This window comes from Protopterus annectens, chromosome 4.part0 (genome assembly GCF_019279795.1).
Source record: "Protopterus annectens isolate FY-2018-M chromosome 4.part0, PAN1.0, whole genome shotgun sequence".
NCBI classification, from domain to species: Eukaryota; Metazoa; Chordata; order Ceratodontiformes; family Protopteridae; genus Protopterus; species Protopterus annectens.
Genome location: NC_056733.1, coordinates 1902333250 through 1902357196, shown reverse-complemented (window position 1 = coordinate 1902357196; position 23947 = coordinate 1902333250). Strand labels below are relative to the sequence as shown.

The following is a 23947-nucleotide window of genomic DNA, read 5'->3' as shown; positions in this document are numbered from 1 at the left end:
CTACCACAGACTTCTTGCACTCAGACTCAACACAATTCTACTGTAAGTTAGCAGTTCAATTCCACCCCCACAGGAGCAGAGAAGTCCACAGATAGCAATAATTAATAATCTAGTTTCATATGCCCTTCCACATCACCCCCCAAAAAATATTCTGAATCTTTACAACTCCTTGCTTGCAATTTTCCTCAATGTTTGTGTGAGTGCCTCCCTAGAGTTCTCTAACCAGATGCTGTGCTTTTCCTCAAACATACAGTGATCAGAAACTGGAGTTCGAACTATTCAACAATATGCTGAATCTGTAGTTTTAAGTTTACGTAGTACAAATTAATCCTGGGTCAAAGTATCTCTATTGGAAGAGCTAAAAAGGTTAAAAAAAAAAAAAAAAACAAAAAGAAAAAACCCATAATCCAGTTACAGCATTCACTTAGTTTTTCAAATTCTCCAAAGTACATAGCATTTGATGGTATAAAAGCTATTCTTAGAAGCGCAACAGTAGCATGCAGTCAAACTAAGCCCCCCAACCCCTTATGGTCCAAAACAGGCAGTAGACTGCAGCATTCTAAGTGTGCTAATGAAAGCAGACCCTTACGAAGATGGCGGGAAGAATGCTCACAAGTTTGCTTCTAAATTGTGTACAATGTTTATGTGGACAGGAAAGAACAGAAATGCCTTCTAAGTAAAACCAAATGTAAACATCTGCCAGAAAACCATTTTCTACTGCTTTAAATGCTCTCCATGGCCTTAAACTCACTAAGGGCCTGCACTGGGTTAACATGCTTCTTTTGTGATGCCCTTTTGATTTTGGTTTGGGTTTCATCCTGTTTCTCTCTCTTGATCAATGGTTTCTTTTCAGGAGCCTTCATCTTCCAGGACACAGCAGGAAGGTTGAGAGAAGCCATTCCCTGGGACTTCTGGTACTTTGTGGAAGCTGTATACGAGTATTTCACAGTTTGTACAACAGCATTCATCAAGTTCTTGGCAGCTTGGATCAAAGACATGGCACTATCCACCTGGAAATCAAAAACCACCATTAACAGCACATATTGGTAAGATAATAAAGCAGATAAAAATACTTACTGGGATTGTTTTTCAGTAATGTGCAAATAACTAACTATGAGGAAGGACTGAAGATAAACATTTTTAACCTTGAGAGGCTTTATTACAAAAATAATCTTACAATAACTCCATACCTTCAGACTGCAATCAGAAGGATATTGACCCACACTCATTCTCCCTCTAGTCTTGTCTACAATTTCTCATATAAACAACATTACTTAAAGGAAGTGAAAAGGAACGGAATTTACCCCTTCAGTTTAGGGCAATAAAGGAGATGGAAGACAATGATGCAGACGTCCAAGTATACAAAAGGACACAAAGTCCAAATGGCAAAGACTCTTCAAACTGTAGTCAGAAGTTCAGTAATTAAAATACCGCTTAACCCAAAACAGCCATCTTATACGGATACAACCAGAAGGGTCTCATCTAGACGTTAACTCTGTTTTCCCATATTTAAATAAAAAATCCAAACTATGACTAAGTTAGGATTTTGTTACTACAGTTAATGTACTACATAGATTATACAAAACTGAGTGAACACAGAAGAGACCGCATGCTACTTAACATGCCATCACCCACTTCTCCCCACCATACACAGAGAGAGGTCACAGCTAACCAAGCTGCAACTTCTTACCGTGCGGCAAAAGCAATGACATCAGATGCCTAGATAAGTGTCACTGTCTAAATCTATTTCTCATTTAATTCAACAGTGGTTGATTAAACACTGCACCTGCTCAAGGAGATGCACTTTTTTTTTTTTTTTTAACCTTGCAATTGTGGCTAATTATATTTTTTTGTCAGGAGAGTTAATAGCATACACTACCTACAGAAAGTACAGTTGTGTACACTTACCATAAATGTAGATGTTCGAGTGTATTCACTGCTGCAGTCATCACACTTGGGTTATCTGCCTGAAGGTAGCCCTCAGTCAGCCCGAATACCAGAGTCTTGGGGATTCTGCGTCAGATGCTGTAGTCCTCTTCCATGATGTCAGGTCGTCAGGGGGTATAAAACATGCAGCCAATGCCATTACATCAGTTTTTCTTGCCCCAGATGTCAGAGCCCCCAAAATAGGAAGCTATTACATGGTGTGGAACACCTCCAGTAAAAAGTAAATACCTCTGCCATAAAAATGGCCATAAAGAGGATAGGTAGAAAGGATGGAGAAAGCCAGGGGGGCTGGAGGGAGGGAAACCAGGACTGCAACAGTGAATACACTTGAACATCTACATTTATCGTAATTGTACACAACTGTACTATGTCCTTCGTCTTTCACTGTTGCAGTCATCACACCTGGGTTGATTCCCAAAGCTGAAGATGGGTGGAGGCAGTCAAGAAGTGTTAGGGCCAGCTAGCAGGCCTTGTAAGACTGCTGTAGCAAATCCAGCTCTGGATTTACAAAAAAATAGGTAAGTGGTAATGCTTGGTGAAGGTGTACAGAACTCCAGGTTGCAGCTTCTAGGATGTCCCTGGTAGGAACTCCCCTGAGAAATGCTGTAGAGGTTGAAGTAGCTCCAGTGGAATTAGTTCTGATCCCCTGAGGGATAGGTTTTCCATGGTGCTTGTAGCAGAAATGGATGCAGTGTTGTATCCATTTGGAAATGGTTTGCTTCAAAATGGCCTTGCCCTCTGCCCCTGTAGCAAAGCTGACTAGCAGCTGATCAGATTTTCTGAAAGGCTTAGTCCTGTCAAGGTAGAACCTGAGATGTCTGTGCACGTCCAGGGAGTGCAGGATCCTTTCCCCTTTATTCTGAGGATTAGGGGAAAAAGGTTGGCAAATGGATGGATTAGTTTAAAGCCACACTGGATACCACCTTGGGCATAAAGGATGGGTTAGCCCAGAGGGAAACCCTGTCAGCATGGAAAATGATGAAGGGCTCCACCGCCATTAGTGCCTGTAACTCAGACACACTTCTTGCTGAAGTAATTGCTAGAAGTAAGGCTGTTTTCCGAGAGAGGAATTTTAAATATGTTGAAGCAGCAGGTTCAAAAGAGGGAAGTGTGAGCTTCTCCAGTACAAAGTTAAGGTCCCAGGAACTGTTTGATGAGTGGGTGAGAAAAGAGAGGTGGCTCAGTATTATAATGAGCTGAGATGGCAGAGACATGAATCTTAATGGATGAGAAGGATAGGCCTCTGTGGAGGAGCTCTAAGTAATCAAGGATTTGAGGTAAGGTGGGCACAGCTGCGTCCTTTCCTTGAGACTGACTCCAAGAACAATATCTTTTCTACTTTTCAGCATCGGCTTTCCTAGTACTAGACCTTCTGGCCTCATGGATGACGTCCAGTACCTGTTTGCTGAGGGATGCTGGTGGTGTACTCAGGGGATAAGCCAGGCTGCAAGGTTTAGGGTTTGCAGCTGTGGATGCAAAATCTGTCCCTCCTGCTGAGACAGCAGGGAAGATATCTGATGTAAGTGCCAGGGTAGCACTGCTATCAGACTGCGTAGGAGTGGGTACCAGTGCTAGCGTGCCCTGTTTGATCTTGAGTAGTACATTTGAGAGGAGGGAAGGCATAAATTGAGAGGTTTCCCCAAGTAAATGATAGTGTGTCCACTCTCCAGGCTCTTCTGTGAGGGTTCCTGGTACAAAATTTGTTCAATTGGTGGTTTTGGGGGGAGGCAAAAAGGTCCACCTCAGGTGCTCCCCACCTCTGGGTTAGAAGCTTGAATGAGATGGGTTCCAGTTTCCACTCGTGAGAGTCCAGAAGATTTCTGCTCAAGTCTGCCAGTGAATTTTGCTTGCCTGGAAGGAATTGAGCTTGCAGGTGCACTCGGAAGCTCAAGGCTGTGTTCCACAGAGCCATTGCTAACGTGCAGAGTGGGTAAGAATGAGTCCCCCCCCCCCGCTTGTTTATGTACCACATAACTGTGGTGTCTATCAGGAGCTGTCCTGGAAGGATAAAGTATTTGAAGACCGTCAGAGCATTTTGTACAGCTAGCATCTCTTTTTGATTGATATGCAGGGGAATTTGTTCTGGGCTCCATCTGCCTTGAATGCATTTGCCTGCCATGTGAGCCCCCCATGCACAGTCTGATATGTCTGTTGTCAGGGTTTGGGTGGCGAGGGGTTTAGTGAAAGGAAATCCCTTGTTGTGGTTGCATGCTTCTACCCACCAAAGGAACTCTGCATTTAGACAAGGTATGATAGGAATCACTGTTTCCAGGTCCTGGGAATGTTGACACAAGAAATGTTTTAAATACCATTGAAGTTTCCTCATATGCAGTCTTGCATATGGAATTAGCAGAATGCATGAGGCCATGAACCCCAGGGCTTGCTGTATTTATCTTGCAGACAGCTGGGATTTGTTGGCGATTAGTCAGAAATAGTTTGTCAAATGGACCTGCTTTTCTGCAGTGGGGAATGCCATCTGGGAAATTGTGTTCAAGCTTGCTCCCAGGAATACAATTTGTTGGCTGGGTGCCAGTTGTGATTTATTTTCGTTGAAGGTGTATTCCAGTGAAGTTAGAAGTCTTTTTATAAATGCCAGGTGCTGAAGTAGCAAATCCTGACTGTCCGCCCAAATCAGGCAATCGTCCAAGTATGGGTAGATTTGAATATTTCTCTGCCAACAGTAAGCAATGACGGGAACCAGGTATTTTGTGAATACTCTGGGCGCAGTAGATAAGCCAAAGGGAAGTGTAGAGAACTGATAGTGCAAGGAGCCTGCCCTGAAACATAGATATTTTCTGCAAGACTCCCTTATGGGGATGTGCAGATAAGCTTCTTTCAAGTCTAGGGTGACTAACCAGGCATCCTTGTCTAGCATAGGAAGAAGCTGTTGCAGTGTAAGCATTTTGAATTTTGGAACCACCAGAAAGGTGTTGAGAATTGTTAGATCCAGGACAGGGCACCAAGAGCTCTCTTTTCTGAGCACCAGGAACAGTCAGGAGTACAAACCCTGTCCCCTTTGTTCTACTGGGACAGGTTAAAGAGCCCTTATATGGAGAAGGAAAAGTACTTGCTTTTGAGCCTCTACCCACTGGTCTGGTTTGAAGGGAGGTCTGTCAACCTGCTTGGTGTTGGCAGTAAGTGGAAGTAGAATCTATATCACTGGGACACTGTTTACAACCCATTGGTCCTGAGTAATGAACCTCCATTTTTTTGCATGAAGGGCAAGTTTTCCTCCTAGGGGCGCAAGTACTTGGGCATGGCTGGGAAGGATAACTGGAAAGTCATTGTGAACTTTTTTTGATAAGGGGTGGGTGGCTTAACACTCCCTAGCTTTGAGGTGGAAGCGTTCCATTGTTTAGATCTCTGCATACCCAGAGACTGTAATCTTGGTGGTCTGTTTCCCCTGGGTTTAGGCTGAGAAGGCCTGTGAGGGACTGGAAAGAAAGTACAGTTTTGTACCTACCATAAATGTAGATGTCCGATAGGTATGCATCTGCAGTCATCACATATGGGTTGTCCTGCCTCAGGCAGCCCTTCGGTCGGCCGGATTCCAAAGTCTGGGTCCGGCGTCGGCTGATGTCGCCCTTTCCCCGACGTCAGAGCGCCTGGCATATAAAAGCGTCAGCCGACGCCATCTTCCTCAGTTTTTCTTGCCCCAGGTGCCCTCTAAGGAAGGCTAAATTTGGAGAAATGCAAAAAATTCCAAACATGCACAGTAATATAAAACAAATACACCATAATAGATAACCCCAGCTAGCTATAAGAGAGATAAGTACCCAAGAAATACCACAGAGGGGAAAGGAGGGAGGGTAAACCTGACTGCAGATGCATACCTATCGGACATCTACATTTATGGTAGGTACAAAACTGTACTATGTCCTTCAAGGATGCATCTGCAGTCATCACATATGGGTAGAATACCATAGCCAATCTGGGGGTGGAGGATCTATGTAAAGGATGGTGTAGCTAAAATACCCTGCAGGACTGCCGTAGCAAAGCCTGCTCTGGATCTGGAATATAAAGGTAAATTGTAATGCTTGGAAAATGTATGCACGGAGCTCCATGTAGCAGCTTCTAGAATGTCCTTGGTAGCCACCTCTGTTAAGAAGGCTGTGGAGGTGGCTGTGGCTCTGGTGGAATGAGGTCTAATGTTAGCTGGCACAGTTTTTCCATGAAAGAAATAACAAAAACGAATGCAATTCCCTATCCATTTTGAAATTGTCTGTTTGGAAATTGCTTTTCCTTGTGCACCAGCAGCATATGCTACCAACAGCTGGTCAGTTTTTCTGTAGCTTTTAGTTCTGTCCAAGTAGTAGCAACTGTCTGTGTATGTCCAGGGTGTGCAGAAGTTTCTCCCTTTGTTTTGTGGATTTGGGAAGAAGGTAGGCAGGTGAATAGCTTGGTTTAATGAGACCCTGGATACCACCTTTGGCATAAATGAAGGATTGGTTCTCAATGAGACTCTGTCCTGATGAAAAATAAGAAATGGCTGTACTGCCATGAGGGCCTGTAACTCAGATACTCTTCTTGCTGAGGTTATGGCCAGAAGGAAGGCAGTCTTCCAAGACAGGAACTGTAGTTCCGCAGATGCTGCTGGTTCAAAGGGAGGCAGAGTTAGTTTTTCCAACACGAAGTTAAGATCCCAAGTAGGCACTGGAGGTTTCCTTGGAGGATTGATGTTTTTAATTCCTCTTAGAAACTGTCTTAGGAGAGGATGAGAAAAGACAGGTGGGTCAGTATTGTACTCTGCTGAAATTGCTAAAGCATGAATTTTAATGGAAGAGTAAGACAGGCCATTGTGGAGCATTTCCGCCAAGTATTCCAGGATATGTGCCACGTTCATCACTGTCACATCTTGACCCTTTGTGGTGCTCCAAGTGTGAAATCTTTTCCATTTTGCTGAATATGCCTTTCTTGTGGAAGGTCTGCGAGCTTCCATGATTATATCCTTCACTCTCTTGGATAGCTTATCCTGAGGAGGAGTCAAGGTATTTTCCAGGCTGTTAGTTGCAAGGTTTTCTGGTTGGAATGCAGAGTTTTGTAATTGTGCTGTGTCAGGAGAAGTGGCCATTGAGGAAGAGGCCATGGTTTCGTGCATGACATGCTCTTTAACAGTGGGTACCAGTGCTGTCTTGGCCAGTCAGGAGCTATCAGAATCACTTTTGGCTGCTCTGTCCTGATCTTCAGTAACACCTAGGTCAATAATGGAAGAGTTGGAAATGCATACACTGTTAGAGTTCTCCAGCTGAAAGAGAGGGCGTCCACTTTCCATGCTTGTGGGTGGTATGTCCTCGAGCAGAATTTCTTCAGCTGATGATTGTGGGGGGAGGCAAAAAGATCCATGTCCGACCTTCCCCATGATAGTGTTATCTGTAGGAAGATGTCTGGGTGCAGCATCCATTCGTGTGCATCCATGATATTTCTGCTTAAGCTGTCTGCCAGTATATTGTCTTTTCCTGGCACAAACTGGGATTGCAGCTCTATATTGAGTTTCAAGGAAAGTTCCCATAAAGTCATTGCCAGTCTGCAAAGAGTGTAGGAATGGGTGCCTCCTTGCTTGTTTATGTACCACATAACTGTGGTGTTGTCTGTCCTTATTAGCAGGTGGCCTTGATGCAGAAAGAGTTTGAAGGCCTCTATTGCATGTATCACTGCCAGCATTTCCTTTTGGTTTATGTGCATGCGTAGCTCCCTTTGTGACCATAGTCCTTGAATACATCTGCCCTCCATGTGTGCTCCCCAACCGTTGTCTGAAGCGTTCGTTGTAATGGTTTGGCTGGCTATTGGTTTGCTGAAGGGCAGACCCCTGTTTGACTGGCATGCTTGAGCCCACCACAGAAATTCCTTTTGGAGGCATGGAATGAGTGGGATCAAAGTTTCTAAGCTGTGACTGTGCTGAGTCCATAAACTCCTTAGGTACCATTGTAGTTTCCTCATGCAGCCTTGCTTGTGGAATCAGAAGAATGCAAGATGCCATGTAACCCAGGGCCTGCAGAATTTTCCTTGCAGTCAGCTGAGTTTGTCTTGTCAGATTCTTGAAGTAATCCGGTAGTTGTCTTTGTTTTTCTTCTGTGAGAAAAGCCATTTGGGTGGTTGTGTCTAGATCTGCACCCAGAAAAGTTATTCTTTGGGATGGAACAAGTCTTGATTTGTGAATGTTGACTGTATATCCCAAGGCCTGCAGTAGGTGGATGGCATAACTCAAGTCCTTTACCAAAGTTTGCTGTCTGTCCGCTTGTATAAGGCAGTCGTCCAGATATGGGTATATTTGAATCCCCTGAAGTCTGCAGTGTGTAATTACTGATGCCAGGCATTTCGTGAATACTCTGGGCGCAGTAGATAAGCCAAAGGGCAATGCTGAGAATTGATAATGCTCTGAACCTGCAAGAAATCTGAGGTGTCTTCTGCAACTTTGTCTGATAGGGACATGCAGGTATGCCTCCTTGAGGTCTAGAGTCACCAGCCAAGACCCCTTGCCCAGCATGGGAAGGAGTTGCTGTAAAGTCAGCATTTTGAATTTTGGCACAATGAGATAAGTATTCAGTGCGGACAAGTCGAGTATAGGTCTCCATTGATTTTCTTTTCTTGGAACAAGGAATAGTCTGGAATAAAATCCTTGGCCTTGTTCTGAAAGAGGAACCTTTTCTATAGCTTTCATTTGCATTAAGTTGGAGATTTGTTTCAAAGCCTCTGCCCTTTGATTTGGTGGCAGGTCTGGCATGCCTTTTCTTTTTGGCAATGTGTGAAAATGGAACCTGTATCCTTTGTCTATTTGCAGTGTCCATTTGTCTCTTGTAATACTGTGTCAATTTTCTGAGAATAAAGAAAGCTTTCTGCCCAAAGGTGCTTCTAATTGAGCCCTGGTTGGCGGAGTCAAAGCAAAGTCATTGAGTCTGTCCTTGTGCAGCAGTTGTAGGTCCTGCACTACACCTCTCTTGGTTGGGAGGCTGCCATTGACATCCTCTGTAGGAGCCTCTAGCTTGCCCTCTACCTCTGGCACGCCTGTTCTTGCCTCTCTGAAATCTTTCTGTGTCCGGAAAGGACCAATTCTTGGTAGGCCAATTTCTGCTGAATCTTGGTGGTTGAACTTGTAGAAAATCTTTAACTGTTTGTACAGATTTTGCCTTTTCCTCAAATTTCTTTAAGACCTCCTGAGCAGTGGAGCCAAATAACTTTTGCGTCTCCAGTGGAGCATCCAGAAGCTTAGCTTTAACATGGTCTGGCAGAGATTGTTCCTTCAGCCAAGCATGCCTACGTATGACTGCACCTGTCATAGCTGACCTACATGAAGCTTCCAATGCATCATAACCACACTGCAAAAAATGGTTGCTAACCTGCTGGGAGTTATGTACCAGATCCTGAAGAGATTTGTGATCTAGGGGTTCAGGTGAAGACAGTTTCTTATGCAATTCCTCTAACAAATACTCTTGGTACTGTATCATATGAAATTGACAATTTAAAGCCCTCATAGAAAGAGTAGCAGAAGTATACACTTTTTTACCCCATCTCTCTAAAGCCCTGGACTCCCTTTCAGAGGGGAGTGGATTTTTTTGTAGTGGCAGCTGCAACCCCTTTAGGGCCCTGGGAAATAGTTTCTGGATCAGCAGAGTGGGCCTTGTAAAGAAAATGATGCGAGTCCGGGACCCTGTAGTACCTATCGGGTTTGACAGGGGCCGGAGGAAGAGTGTCAGGGGTTATGCTAGACTCAGAGTACACATCATCAATAACATTCAAAACAGGAGGAATAGCCAAAGGTCTATGCTGAGGTAAATGCAGAAAAGTTCTTAATCTTTTCCTGGAATCAGAGAATTCCTGGCCCTGCCATTTGAAATGCTCTCTCAGAGTGAAGGGTCTCCCCAAAGGACAGTTCTTCAGGAGGGGAGGCCGAGGGGATAGATTCCTCTGCATCAGAATCCTCGTAGGCCGAAAAAACCTCCTCCTGGTAGTCCGAGAGAGCAGAGCCATCAGAGGCCTCCTCTGAGGAGTGGGGATCAGAGGGCTCAACCCTGGGCCTTTCGTCTAGAGGAGGTTGAGAGCCCCTGTCCGGATGGGGTTGAGAGCCCCTAATTAAGGAAATAAGGTCCTCTGCTAAAGTTAGAATCTGTGAACTTGTAGTGGGTCCCTGAGGAATAACCCTGGGAGGCATAGCTTTTGTGTGTTTAGCAGCTTTAGCCCTGGTGAATGCCTTTATGGACATGGATGCAGGAGGCCTGGCTGCACCACGTGCTGGTGTAGTTTTGTCTAGAGGAATGGTGTCGGAAGTTTCCAAGACACCAGTTTCAGAAGGAAATTCAATAACCGACTCAGCAGGGGCCTCCGGGGCCGAGGTTGTCAGTTAAGCGGTTTTGGGGGTCGGAAGTACCAAGGACTCGGTTTCAGCCGAGCCCGAGACACTCGCGGTAGGCCTGGCTGTGGTTTCAGCCGAAACCGCGGCCCACGTGTGTCGGTCCTTGTCCTTCCGTTTCTTTGTTAAAGGTGAAGTCGGAGTCTCCGACGGCATATTGTACGAAAAACTAGCCCCAAAAAATTCCTCTGCAAACTCCGCCTGACGTCTAAGAGTGCGTCGGTTGAAGGAAACACAGGCTGAACAGGCCGAGACGTCGTGGTCTGGACCTAGGCAGGGGAGGCAGTAAGAGTGGAAATCCTTATGAGGTATTTGTTTCCCACAAGTTAAGCAATTATTAACTTTATCTGACATCGGCTGAGGCAAGAAATAGAGTCCCCAACGGGGTACTTAGCTTTTGAAGTCTTCGGTAGCTGAATTACAGGAGCTAGCTGGCCGACCGGCACTTGCGAACTGCTTCTGCTTCGGGCACCATGCGGTAAGAAAGACTGGGGAAGATGGCATCGGCTGACGCTTTTATACCCCAGGTGCTCTGACGTTGGGGAAAGCGCGACATCAGCCGACGCCGGACCCAGACTTTGGAATCCGGCCGACCGAAGGGCTGCCTGAGGCAGGACAACCCATATGTGATGACTGCAGATGCATCCTTGAAGGACATCCAGTTTTTTGAAGGCCAATGCCTAATGAATCTAGGTGGCTGTACCTGTAAGAAGTCTTTGACAGTTTGCATAGATTTAGCTTTTTCTTCCATCTTTTTAAGAACAACTTCTGCTTTGTTGCCAAAAAGGTGCTCTTGGTTTAAGGGTGCATCCAGTAACTTAGCTTCAACATGATCTGGCAAGTTTTGTTCCTTAAACCATGCATGCCTTCTAAGTACAGACCCAGGGACAGCAGCCCTGCAAGATGCTTCTAAAGCATCAAAACCACATTGCAAAGCATGTTTACCAAATGCATTAACTCTTGTAAATCTTTGTGTTCAGCAGAGTCAGGAATCAACATAATTTTCTGTTCCATAATATGCTGCTGATACTTAAACATATGAAAGTGGCAATTTAAAGCTCTAATGGCCAAAGTAGCAGAAGTGTATACCTTCTTACCCCATCTGTCTAAAGCTCTAGAGTCCCTATCAGAAGGGGTAGGATTTTTGGAAGTAGTAGACTTAATGCCTTTTGGTCTTTGGGAAATGGTCTCTGGACCCGCAGTAGGATTCTTGAAGAGGAATTTGAGAGTCAGGTACGCTGTAGTACCTGTCAGGTTTCCTGGGAGCTGGAGGCAGTGTGTCTGGGGTAAGGCTGGAATCCAAGAAAACATCATCCACAATCTGCAGAACAGGAGGGATAGCTAGAGGTCTGTGTTGAGGCAGGTGTAAAAATTCCCCAAGTCTCTTTTGGACTGAGAATAGTCCTGGCCTTCCCAGTGGAAATGCTCCCTAAGTGTATGCAAGGTTTCACCAAAAGAAAAATCTTCTGGAAGCAGAGGGAATGGAATCCTCTGCATCAGAATCCTCATAAGTAGATAAGGGTAAATCTTGGTAGTCAAAAGGAACAGAGATATCAGATTCCTGATCAGAAGAGTCAGAGAGAAAGTCAGTTGTAGGTCTCTTAGAGGGGGAAGGCTGGCTTCCCCTAATTAATGTAATAAGGTCTTCAGCCATTCTAATCATTTGTTTTTGAGGCATATGGACCCGAGAATGTGCTTTGGTTGTCAGTTTTCTAGGTGTAGTGCGAGCTTTAGGCCAGAGTAATTCGGTATTCTTAGCCTGAAATGAAGTCTGTTTAATATGAAAATTGGTAGGCCTGAATATACCCTCAGAAGCCAGTGCCTGCACAGCGGCTCAGGACCCATCCAAGGTAGAGACATCCACAGGTTCCATAGACAAATATGCATCTTGCAGCATACTGGACTCCGAATGGGTCTCAGTAGAGGCCTGCGAAAGTGCCTCACCGAGTACCGGCGGACTGGCGACTAGCTTAACAGAAGCGTCGGCGGCGGTTTTGGACCTATGCGGTCTCTGTCTTTATCCTTACATTTTTTCGGAAGATCAGTAGTCGGATGGCTTAACGAAGCCATTTCGGAGTACAGAAATCAAGAACAAAAGAATTTAGCTACAAAAATACCCCGATGACGAATAGTTCGGGTGTTGAACAAAGCACAAAACAGACTGCGAGGGACATCATGGTCTGGGCCTAAACAGGTGACGCAGTAAGAATGACACTCTCTATGAGGTATTTGCTTTCCACAGGCAAGACAATTGTTAATTTTTTCTGACATCGGTTAGAGCAAGAAAAAAGGATCCCCAATGGAAGACTTCAGGTCTGAAACTCGAAAACAAAAATTTCAGGAGTTGGCTGACCGGCACTTGCGAACTGTTTCTTCTTCGGGCAGCGCACGTTAAGAAAGACTGATGTAATGGTGTTGGCTGCATGTTTTATACCCCTGACGACCTGACATCATGGAAGAAGTGACAGCATCCGAAGCAGAAATCTGAAGACTCTGGTATTCAGGCCGGCTGAGGACTACCTGCAGGCAGATAACCCAAATGTGATGACTGCAACAGTGAAACACGAAGAAAATCTCCTCAGACTCCAATGTAACACCCTCCTGTAAGATCTTACACAGGGCATCAAAAGGATTTCTGCTGCCATGAGTCCTAGTGCTCACAATACGAGGACCATGGATGGAGATGATACAAAAATCAGACAAAAGCTAGATATGGAGGATTTCTTTCTACTGGAAGGCTGGTGTCCTATTAATGACAGTATCTCTGAAAGCTCCACCTGTGACACTGCTCTGATAACTTAATTCAGGAGTAGTAGTGTGCAGCTAAAGTAAACAATTTCTTGCACAAACTAGTGACTCGAAGTTATAGCTCTCAGCCAACTGTCTATGTATGGGAAGATTCTTATTCTCAACAGCCTCAAGTTGCTGTGACCACTGCCATGCACAGAGTGAAAAACCCTTTATGGATGTTGTTAAGCCAAAGGGCAGGGCTCTGAAGTGATGACTGGATTCTCCACACCTAACAGAATAAACTCCATGGAACCCTTAGCTATCTTTAGGTATAAACTGTCATCCTGGAGGTTTAAAGACCACATCAACTCTCCCTCCTAAAAGTATGGACAGACTTATTACACCATGGTCACCAAGAACTGTTTTCCATAAGGAGAGATTTAAGCTGTTGAAATCCAGCAATGTCCTGAGGTCCTGTGCTTTTGTGAGAAGTAAAAAGAATCTGGAGTAAAACACTGGAATCTATCTGGTCTGATGGGACTTTGATTTTTTTCTAAGAAATTAGGTACTTCTAATTTTGCTACCCCTCCTGTCAGGGTGAAACATCTGGGAGCAGATTTGAAGAGAATGGAATCTCTAGAAAGGTAACAGAACAGCCACAGGGTATAAATTCTCTAATACATCTGTCCAGCAGAAAGAGCAGCCATACAGATTGGTGCAGGATACATGACATCTGCCTCCCTTCGGAAGAGGACAGGCCTCAGGGATGCGGTCGATGACCTTCTAAAAGAGGGCTACTGAACTTCTGATTTTGCAAATTGCCTTTAGGGTAGTGTTCACTGGAGAAATCTCATGTACATTGGGAAGTTGTCAAAACACTGCTTTTATTGCATCTGCTGGGAATAAAATCATAGGTTAATAGGTAGGTACTAGGCTATTGGCCCAAGGGCCTATGCAAGCCTAGCCAACAAGTTTCCCTGGCTTACGCCACCCAAGAAAGTTATTTTCCTGTGCCACTGTCCAGCAGACACACAGAAGTGATCCCGGGGTGTATTTCCTATTCCCCATCCACTCCAAGATTTTTCTTGAAGAGTGCTAATGAAGAACTTTGCTTGACATAGATGGGTAGCCTGTTCCACAGTATGGGAAGTCTATGGGATAGGAATCTATCCCTCCAGCATGTCCTGTTTATTGTGGTGACAAGGTTTACGTCCCTAGAGCATGTAGCTCGGAGGGATTGGGATTTCTTTAGGTGTAGCATGTCCAACAGCCCTGGGTTTGACATAGCTTTATACGTTAGGCCGAGATCACCTCTGAGTAGGCGATATGCTATGGAGTAAAGCTGGAGTTTTTTGAGGCAGTCAGTGTAGGGCATTTGTTTGAGTCCAGTAATCCTCTTTGTGAGGTACTTCTGTGGCCTTTCCAGCTGCTGCAGATGTCTTGTGAGGTACATTCCAAAAGGGGCGTTGCACTCAATAATGGGTCTAATGAGTGATGAGTAGAGGGTAACGATGACCTCTTTTTTCCTGGACGAGAACCCTTTTATGATGAAGTGTGCCACGTAGAAGGACTTCCTGACTACTGTGGCGATGTGACTATCAAAGGAGAGACTACTGCCCACCTGGGTCCCAAGGTCTCTTATCACGCATTTGGTGTTAAGTAGATTACTGCCTATGTGGTAGTTCATGGGTACAGAGTTTTTACCAAAGGGGATGACACTGCACTTTTTGGCATTGAGCTTGAGGCCATGGCTCTGACACCAGGCATCTGTCTCAGAGAGGCCCTTCTGTAGGATGTTCACATCATTTGGGGACTTGACTATGGCTCCTAGTTTGCAGTCATCTGTGAACTTCATTAGCCAGAGGTCTTCTGTGTTAGCCTGTACTTCAGAGAAGTAGATATCAAACAGGAGCGGTCCCAGGACGGAACCCTGTGGTACTCCACTTGTCACTGGTTTGAGGTCAGATTTGGAGTCTGCAACTTTTACAGTGTGGGTTCTGTCAGTGAGCCAGTTGGCAACCCATCTTGTGACGTAGGGATTTATGCCTAGTTTACTGAGTTTAGCTAGAATTCCAGAATGGGGGATGGTGTCGAAAGCCATGGCGAGGTCAAGATAGGCTGTGTGAAACACTTCACCCTCATCTACGGCTTTGGTGACTGCCTCAAAGAAGTCGATCAGGTTCAGGAGGCATGATCTGCCTTTCACAAACCCGAACTGGGTGGGATCCAGAGTTTGGAGGTTACCAATGTCTTTGTTTATGAGTTCCATGATGATACGTTCCATGGCTTTGCAGACCAGGCTCGTCAGGCTAATAGGTCTATAGTTCCCGGGATCAGTGGTGGCCCCCCCCCCCTTTGTGGAGTGGGATAACTGTTGCTGTGCGCCATTTAGTGGGCACAAAGCCGGATGCGAGGCTATTATTGAACATGATGCTTAAGTGGGGAGCCAGTTAATTCTGAAATTCGTGTAAAATGCAGCCTGGGATGTTGTTCGGTCCCATGGATGCTGTGTTTTTGGCTTTAGAGACTGCAGGTTTCACCTGCGTAGTTGTGATTACAGGGACTCTGCATTCTTCTTGTATAGATATGGTGCCTTTAGGGGGTGGGGTGGGGTGGGGATGGGGGGGTAAAGTTAGCACTAAACCTATCTGCCAGGATGTTGGCAATATCAGTTGGTTCTGTAATTTTCATGCCTTTGTGCTGTAACTCCGAGCAAATCTGGGTGTTGCCATTGAGATTCTTGACATAGCTATAGAATGCTTTGTGGTTGTCCTTGGAATTGGTGGCAATTTTATTTTCGTAGCTAGCTTTGGAGGATCTTATAAGGGATCTCAGCTTCTTACTGAGGCTGACCAGGGAGCTCCTCCACTCATGGGATTTTACTCTCTTTTGCAACAGTTTCTTCCTTCTGTTGTACAGTTTGTTTATGGCAGGGGACCACCAGATTGATTTCCTTTTTTTTGGAGGATAGCGTCTTGGTTCTGTTTGGGATAGCACGATCCATGCACTCATGTAGGTGCTTATAGAGCGCATTTGTGTAGGATTCAGCAGTTGTAACTGTATTGTCCATCTGCATGGGTGTCTTGAAGTTCACTACTTCTGTCTTAAGACGCATGAAGTTAGCTTTGGAGAAATTTCTTACTGTGGTTTCCTTAATCCTTAAAAATCAGATGTTTTTAGATCCCTTTTCAATTCTAGCATGGATATCTGGGAAGCTGTGAATCCGTGCCCAAAAGTCTTAAGTCTTCCCTGCCATCCCACTCACTCTTAAGCATCTTCTCCTTCCGATAAAATAAAAAATGGGAAGATTCATCATGCAAGGTATTGGCTCTGCAAAGCTACAAAGCCTGAGCCAGGCCGGTCTCCTTGTGGATATGCCTGTATCAACTTCCCTTATTGCACCATTAGCAATCTTGTAAAGCAACTACAAGGACAGCAGCATACTTGCTGGTCATAGCAGCCATCTGTGACCCAATCTGTTTAAGATCACTCCAAGGTAACCAAATACTGCTAGGGTTTTCTCTGCTAGTTCTCACTGCGATCTGTGAACTGTGTTACACAGCTTAAAGCTTCTGATGGAGGAAGTACTTGATATATATGCTCACTTTCTCAACTGATACAGGTTTTCTGCTAGGGGATGAATACCACAGACCTCTGAGATTTCCCCTTTTGGGGACGGCCAACACTATGATACCATCATCGAGGGTTGCTTTACTCCAGACAGGGCCTTCTTCATGGAAGACCAGAACATCTTGTCCACTTTCCATGAAATTACCTCCACAACATCTTGTTCTTCTATGCCTCATTAGTTCAAGAATTCCCCCAAACTTGAGATCTTCTGTAGGAGATTGTGGGAAATGTGTCACCTCATGAAGATCAGTGTCTGGTGTGGGAGATTCTGGTGAAGAGTCTAGATGTCTTCTCTTGCATGTCTACCTCAGCAAACACAGAGATGACTTATCTCAGTGTTTGGAAGAGAAGGCTTTGAGATTTTCAGGGTCTAAAGAAGCTCTTCTATATCAGGTCCTTGAAACTGGGTCCCCAGTCATGAACAGCAGTGCAGACAAACACGGATGTTAAGGGTAATTTGTGCCACATCATCACTGATAGAAGAGTCGATACTGAAGCAATAAGCACTGATCACTGGAACAGAGTTCAAGTAAAGTGCCGAGGGCTTAAATGCTGGTGACAGACACCGTGAATAAACCTGGGTGATGACAATCCCATCAATGAGCTATGGACATAAACAGCCTCTGCCCTAGTAGTTCTTGACTCTCTCCCCTACAATGTCAGACAGACACCACCAGAATCACAGGTTTTGGCTCCAATGGAACAAAAAATATCAAGCACTGAGGAGAATGGCATGGTGCCAACACTTGACTCTGACGCTCGTGAAACCAAAACTATGCCCAGGGTTGGAGCATAAGAGGTGGAAGGGAAAGAGCCTTCTCTTGCCACCATAAAAACAAGAAGAATTGAGGATACAAAGTGCCAGTTAGGCTTGCTTAACGCTTTCCATTACTTGAGCACAGTCAATGTTCATTGTAGAACTCCATACAGATGTAGTGGAGCACATAGAAAGACCTGGAGGAGGTGTGGATACAAAGAAATTAGAAAGTTCCCAACCCAAGAAGCAGCTCTTCTCCTTGGGGCTGGTTCAGACAACATTGAAACATTCAGCTGGGAAACTCCTGCAGAAATATTAGTAGTAATAGAAATATTACATCCAACACAAATAGAAGACAGTATTTCAGAAGGTCTGATAGGGGTATCATCCTTAAGAACCTTGGGAGAAAGGGGGGTCTCTTTTCCCTAGGTCTACTACCCTGTTGCTTTCCCTCTTCTAGTTTTTTCTGGTAAGAACCCTTTTACTATCAGTTTATTTTTCCTTTTCTTCATGGTTATTCATTTAAAGTTCTTAAATATTTAAAATCCTTCAAAAATGCAATCTATCTCCAACATATAAAATACAGATGGTGTGCAATCGGGGATGGAGGATTGCCTGGCAGCAATTGGTATACCTTTTGAATCCAAAGGACTTGCCATTATCCAGAATGAAACTGTCAACACAATAAAGTCTAAACACGTATCAAAAACTCAAGAAAAAGGTAAAAAAACACTACAAATAATTCTAAGGAGAGTGAAACTCTAGCCAGCAGTAGCAGTTAAAGAAAAAAATTGCTAACTGCAACAGTGACTGGACAGCAACTGTGAAAAAAAAAACAAACTGTGTGCTCATAAAAAAAGGCAACACGCAAACACTCGGGGGGGGGGGGGGGGGCAAATGTAAAATATAACTAAGACGTGAAAACAGCATAGAAAGGCCTAAGAAAAAAGCACGGTCTAGACCAGAAGTATTGGAGGAAAAGTAAACACAGGAAAAAAAGTGAGGCAAAAAGTAGAAAATTCTAATTAGAAAATTATCAATGGTGGAACAGAAATTGAAGAACCTTGACTTCTGTCCCTTTCTAGTAAATAAAAGAGCTTCTCAATGCACTAAGTCACTTGAGTACAGAAGGAACCATCTAACACTTGAAAGAGGCAAATCAAATCTAGAAGGGGACACAACTGGTTGGATTATGGGAATGGAGGAGCTCAAGCTTTGGAGAGCTTCCTAAAGATGCAGAAATAAGACTGGCTGCAGTTGCCAGCTTTACTGCTGCTGTGTATTGAATAGATCATTCCATCCAGAGATATGTAGAACAGCTGTTGAAAGAAAGGTTGTATTTTCTGGATGTTTGGGGGTTGTGATGAGATCTTGTCTCATATATACATACACACACACACACACACACACACACACACACACACACACACACTACCCCCCATCAAATGTACATCTACTTAATTATAACGAGATTGCAGACCTGCATGTGCTAGCCAAGCAGCAAGTTCATGGGGTTTATAGGTAAATACTACGCTAACCGCCCTGAAGGACCATATGAAGCCTAGCCAATCACTGGCGGTCAGAATCAAATCCTGTACCTTCAGTCTACGAGGTGAAGACCTTAACCATCACGGCAAACTCACCTCCTAAATTCAAAAATTCATAATCGGCAGGATATGAACCTATACTGGGAGACCCCAGTGTATTTCTAGCCCATTGCCATAATCACTAGGCCACAGCTATACCTCCTACTTATAACAGCAGACTAATAGATCTAATACTGTAGCTATTCACTGAGGAAATGCATTTAAAGCTTCATGAGCGGGACAGAGATTCTGATAGTACATAAATACTCTTCAAATGAAAAAAACTTTACTATCACTAAAAAATAAATAAAGACAAGCTGCAACACAAAGTACTACATACTAAGTGGTGGAATATATGCAATTCTTGCCAGGTAGGACAAAGGCTTCCTGCCAATATATAGAAATTCCACATAGTTTAAAAAAATTCTAGCAGCATTGAAAAGAGTCGGAAAAACACAGGTGCAGAATGTAATGCATCATAAACTGCTGCACACACTATATATTAGTCGCAGTTCACTTTACCCAATGTTCCTTTTTTTGACAAAGTTATTTTTTTTCAACAGAACGTTCATTTTACAGAGCATTTGTTTTGCTGACAGAGATAAGTGTGTTGGTGTTCGAAGAAAAGTTTTTGCGGGTGAGAGTTAGAATAAGGGCTAAATAAGGAGATAGCTTTAGGGATGTTTGTGCGTCCTTTTGTCTTGTGTAATGGAACTTAGACAAAGATTTTCTGGATGTGACATGCATAGCTGGTGATGATATACATGAATAAGGTGGTGCGGAGGAGTAAAGTGTATGAAGTTCCATTCCACACATCACTAGGAAGTACTTCATATAAAAAACAGTAGACCCTTGATTTTTACCATTAAGGAAATAAATATAAACATTTGCAAGTTTACAGATTTAGTGACACATTGGTAGTCTGCCTGCTGCACAGAGTATCGCACAGCTGTATAAACTAAATAAAACACTGGAGAATAACTTGTTAAACAAAGTGGAGCTATAGATATGCCATGTGTTGACTTGCACTCCAGTGTCCCTCCTGAAACATAACAGTACTTGGAAATGCCTACAAAGCATTAGAAAACAGTCTAGAACATTAGACTGCTGTGTGCCTTAGTAAGGGAATGGCCTGTTTACTAGTACAGTGGGAAACCACAGTCTTCAATTTATGCATGTAGCCCTCCTCATGGGACCACATGCAATGGGCATTGATGACCTATTCCACCTCCAAGTTGTCTCCCTACAGACCAGTCTTTATGGAGACAATGTCCACTGTATACCCCAGTCACCAGCAGGAATAATCTAAGAGGTGCACACAAATGCGCTCGCCTAACTCTAGGATTGTCATGTCCATTCTGCCTGCCTGCACCATTATGTGCCTGAGAGGCTAGTCAACCTCATGGGCTCTATTCCCTTTCTGGCACCAGAGAATGCTTCTGAATCATCTAATACTGCTGAGAGACGTGATGTAGAGCACATGCAAAGAATTGCTACAGGAATTTCAAAACCTACTGCAGCACATAAAGAAATCAAAGAAAATGCAAGCTATTGCTCCACGACACAAAGTTACTTGCATACATAGTTATAACAAACTTAAGATCTGCTCAGGTTAGCAAAGATGCAACTAAACATCACCTTAGATGCCTGAGCTGCAGCATGGCCCATACAAAAGCAAATAAGGACCCCTTACATTCCTGCAAACATGCTGGGCGGCCACAGTGGTGCAGTGGTTAGCGTTGTCGCCTCACATCAAGAGGTTCTCTGGTTCGATCCTCGGCTGGGGTGCGTTCTGTGTGGAGTCTGCATGTCCTCCCTGTGGTCACGTGGGTTTCCTCTGGGTGCTCCGGTTTCCTCCCACATCCCAAAGACAAGCTGTAGGTGGATTGGACACTCTAAATTGGCCCTAGGCATGAGTGCATGTGTGTGTGTGCCTTCTGTGGAAGGATGGGTGCCAGGCTGGCAACTCGACACTGTAAAACTCTACTTCCAGTCATGAGCAGATAGGTGATCCGCTGTGGCGACCCTTAACTGGGAAAAGCTGAAAGAAGAAGACATTCCTGCAAACCTGCTACATGCAGCAGTCAAATCAAACCCCTTGAACTATGGAAGATAAGGACATGGAAGAATAAAGTGGAATTAAGAGTGGGGCCAGGTCAGCAGTACAGGAATTCTCAAAACTACAGAAGGCAAAGTTGTAGAAGAAAAAAGAAAGGGGAACTAAATGTGAGGAACATCTCAGAAGCACTATTTTCTTTGTAATTGGGACATCTCATAAAATAAACCCTGCAGCCAGCCATTTTGAGGATGTGAACACAACTGACATTGGAGGCAACTTGTCTGGCAATCTGTTCAGAAACTTAACAGGCACAAAGAACAGCTGCCAATCTCTGAAATCTTATTTCATGCATCTTTTGAAACATTAACATTCCAGGGTCAGAACTGCATTCAAATGTAATACAAGCCTCAGGATGTGATGGCCTGCAACTCTATGTTCAAATGTAATTGCTTGAGGATATCTGTCTAAAAAATCACACACAGAATAGGGTGAGCTTCCCCCAGACAAAAGAGACAGAAGGTGAAGTCTTTTGGTGGGATCAGTCTACCACAAGAACATGACTTTTCTAGGGGCATTATCAGCCTCAAAATACTCCCAAGACACGTTCAAAGGATACCATACATTACTCAAATTTAGCAGGCTTAAGACAGGAGTACCTCAAAACTATCCATAAAGATGCAGACTATAAATAAATTATATATATATATATATATATATATATATATATATATATATATATATATATATACAGATATTTATATAGATATATGGATCTACTTCAGTAGATCGAACTTTTACAAGTTCGAACCACATATGGCCAAGACCATATGTTCGAACTCGTAAAAGTTCGAACACTGAAATAAAAACATAAAACAAAAAAACACAAACCTAAATGTTTATAGCAGGGGGGCTAAGCCCCCCTGCACCCCTTACTTAAATATACCAACTCCGAGATCGCACATCATCACAGAAATGTGAAATCTTCCCTTTCCACTCTGTACGGCGATCTACATTCAGTCCGATCAAACTTTTACAAGTTTGGACATATAGTCTCGGCCGTATGTGGTTTGAACTTGTAAATGTTCGATCGACTAAAGGGGACCCATATATAGATATATATAGAAGTTATGTTCTTACCATAACGTTCCATGTTAGTTGTCTTCTTCTCGCCTTCTTCTTGCTGGATGGGTTCGGAGCCGACCTCGCCCGACTGCCACTCTAAAAGCTCGAGAGTTGGTTCCACCGGCTCGAGGCTCCCCTTATATCCCACAATGCTAGGCGAGAGTTACCTCAGATCTCGTTTGTAAGCTAACCCCAGCTTATAATAGAAACAGTATATAACAGAAAAACTAAAAACAGAGTCCACCTCTGACAACAGGGGGGAGAAGAAGGGTGACCTACATCCTGATTCAGGGAATATGCAAACAGCATATGCCTAAGTAAAGAGGTGGTAGAAAGAGAGGTCACAATCACAACTCCTCTAGGTCTGTCCAGGCCAGGGGGAAGGAGGGTGGGGCATAAGAAGAAGGCGAAGAAGACAACTAACATGGAACGTTATGGTAAGAACATAACTTCTATATGTTAAGTTGTCTATCTCGCCTTCATCTTGCTGGATGGGACCGCGTCCCTAGCACCTTGTCCCGGGTGGCCTAACGGAACAGACTCCTGAGAACAGTGGAACCAAAGTTAGCTCTATGCCTAGAAGCTAAATCCAACTTATAATGAGAAATGAAAGTGTGAGGAGTAGCCCAAGTAGCCGCTGCACAAATGGTGTCAATAGGCAGTCTGTCTTGGAAGGCTAAAGAAGTAGCCAAAGCTCTGGTGGAATGGGCCTTAGGTTCATTAGGCAGCTTTTGGTGTCTAATTTCATACACAAGGGAAATCAAAGATGTAAGCCATCTGGATAATGATACTTTTGAAACTGAAAGTCCCTTTCTGCCTTCCGCATAGGAGACAAACAGTTGGTCAGATTTTCTGAATTGTTTTGTTCTATCTAAATAGTACCTCAATTGACGATGAACATCCAGGCAGTGTAATTTTTGTTCAGATCTATTGGAATATTCTGGAAAAAAGACAGGGAGGTCAATGCTTTGATTTAGATTTGACGTCGAGACTACCTTAGGCAAAAAGGACGGGTTCGTTCGTAAGGATACCCTGTCCTTATGGAAATAATAGATAAGGAGGTCGACAGCTGAGTGCTTGAAGTTCTGAAACTCTTCTAGCTGAAGTAATAGCTACCAGAAAGAGAGTCTTCCATGATAGCAATTTTAAGGAACAGGAGACTGCAGGTTCGAAGGTGGAAGAATCAAAGAAGCCAGAACTAAATTTAGGTCCCAAGGAGAAGGAGGATTTCTTATAGGAGGTCTGAGAAGAAAAACTCCTTTCAAAAATGCTTTACAAAGCTTGTGGGACATTAAGGCAGATTCAGAAATACCCACATGAAAGTTAGAAATAGCTGCCAATTGAACTTTAAGAGTAGAGGGAGATGAACCTGCATGGAAGAGTTCAGCTAGAAAATCAAGGACTATTTGGATGGAAGCAGTGAAAGGATCTATGTCCCTTCCTTGAGCCCAATAAGTGAAGCGTTTCCACTTACTCAAATAAATCTTCTGGAAGATTTATGGGAAGCTATCAAAATATCTCGAACAGAGTGAGATAATTGAGGAAGCCTGGCTAAGGTTGGAACTGGAGGAACCAAGCAGTGAGGTTCAGAGAGGGAGGGAGCGATGTACCTGACCCGACTGATGGATCAAAAGATCTGGAACTAGGTCCAGATGCCACGGTCGCCCAATAGAAATTGATGTAGAAAGGGGAACCAGACCTGTCGAGGCCAGTAAGGAGCAATGAGGATCAATGAGGCCTTCTGAGCGATAGCTTTCTGTATCACTTGAGAG

General features: G+C 44.0%; 1 protein-coding gene across 1 annotated transcript in view; it reads right to left on the bottom strand.

Moving 5' to 3' along the window:
• Nucleotides 1–349: 349 nt before the first annotated feature.
• The window catches only part of CTNNA1 (catenin alpha 1), a gene marked incomplete in the record, with an annotated part of 2307982 nt that continues 2284384 nt past the window's right edge, over nucleotides 350–23947 (bottom strand). The window contains 1 exon segment of the mRNA XM_044069565.1: nucleotides 350–1010. Within this exon segment, the coding sequence (XP_043925500.1) occupies nucleotides 723–1010 (288 nt within the window).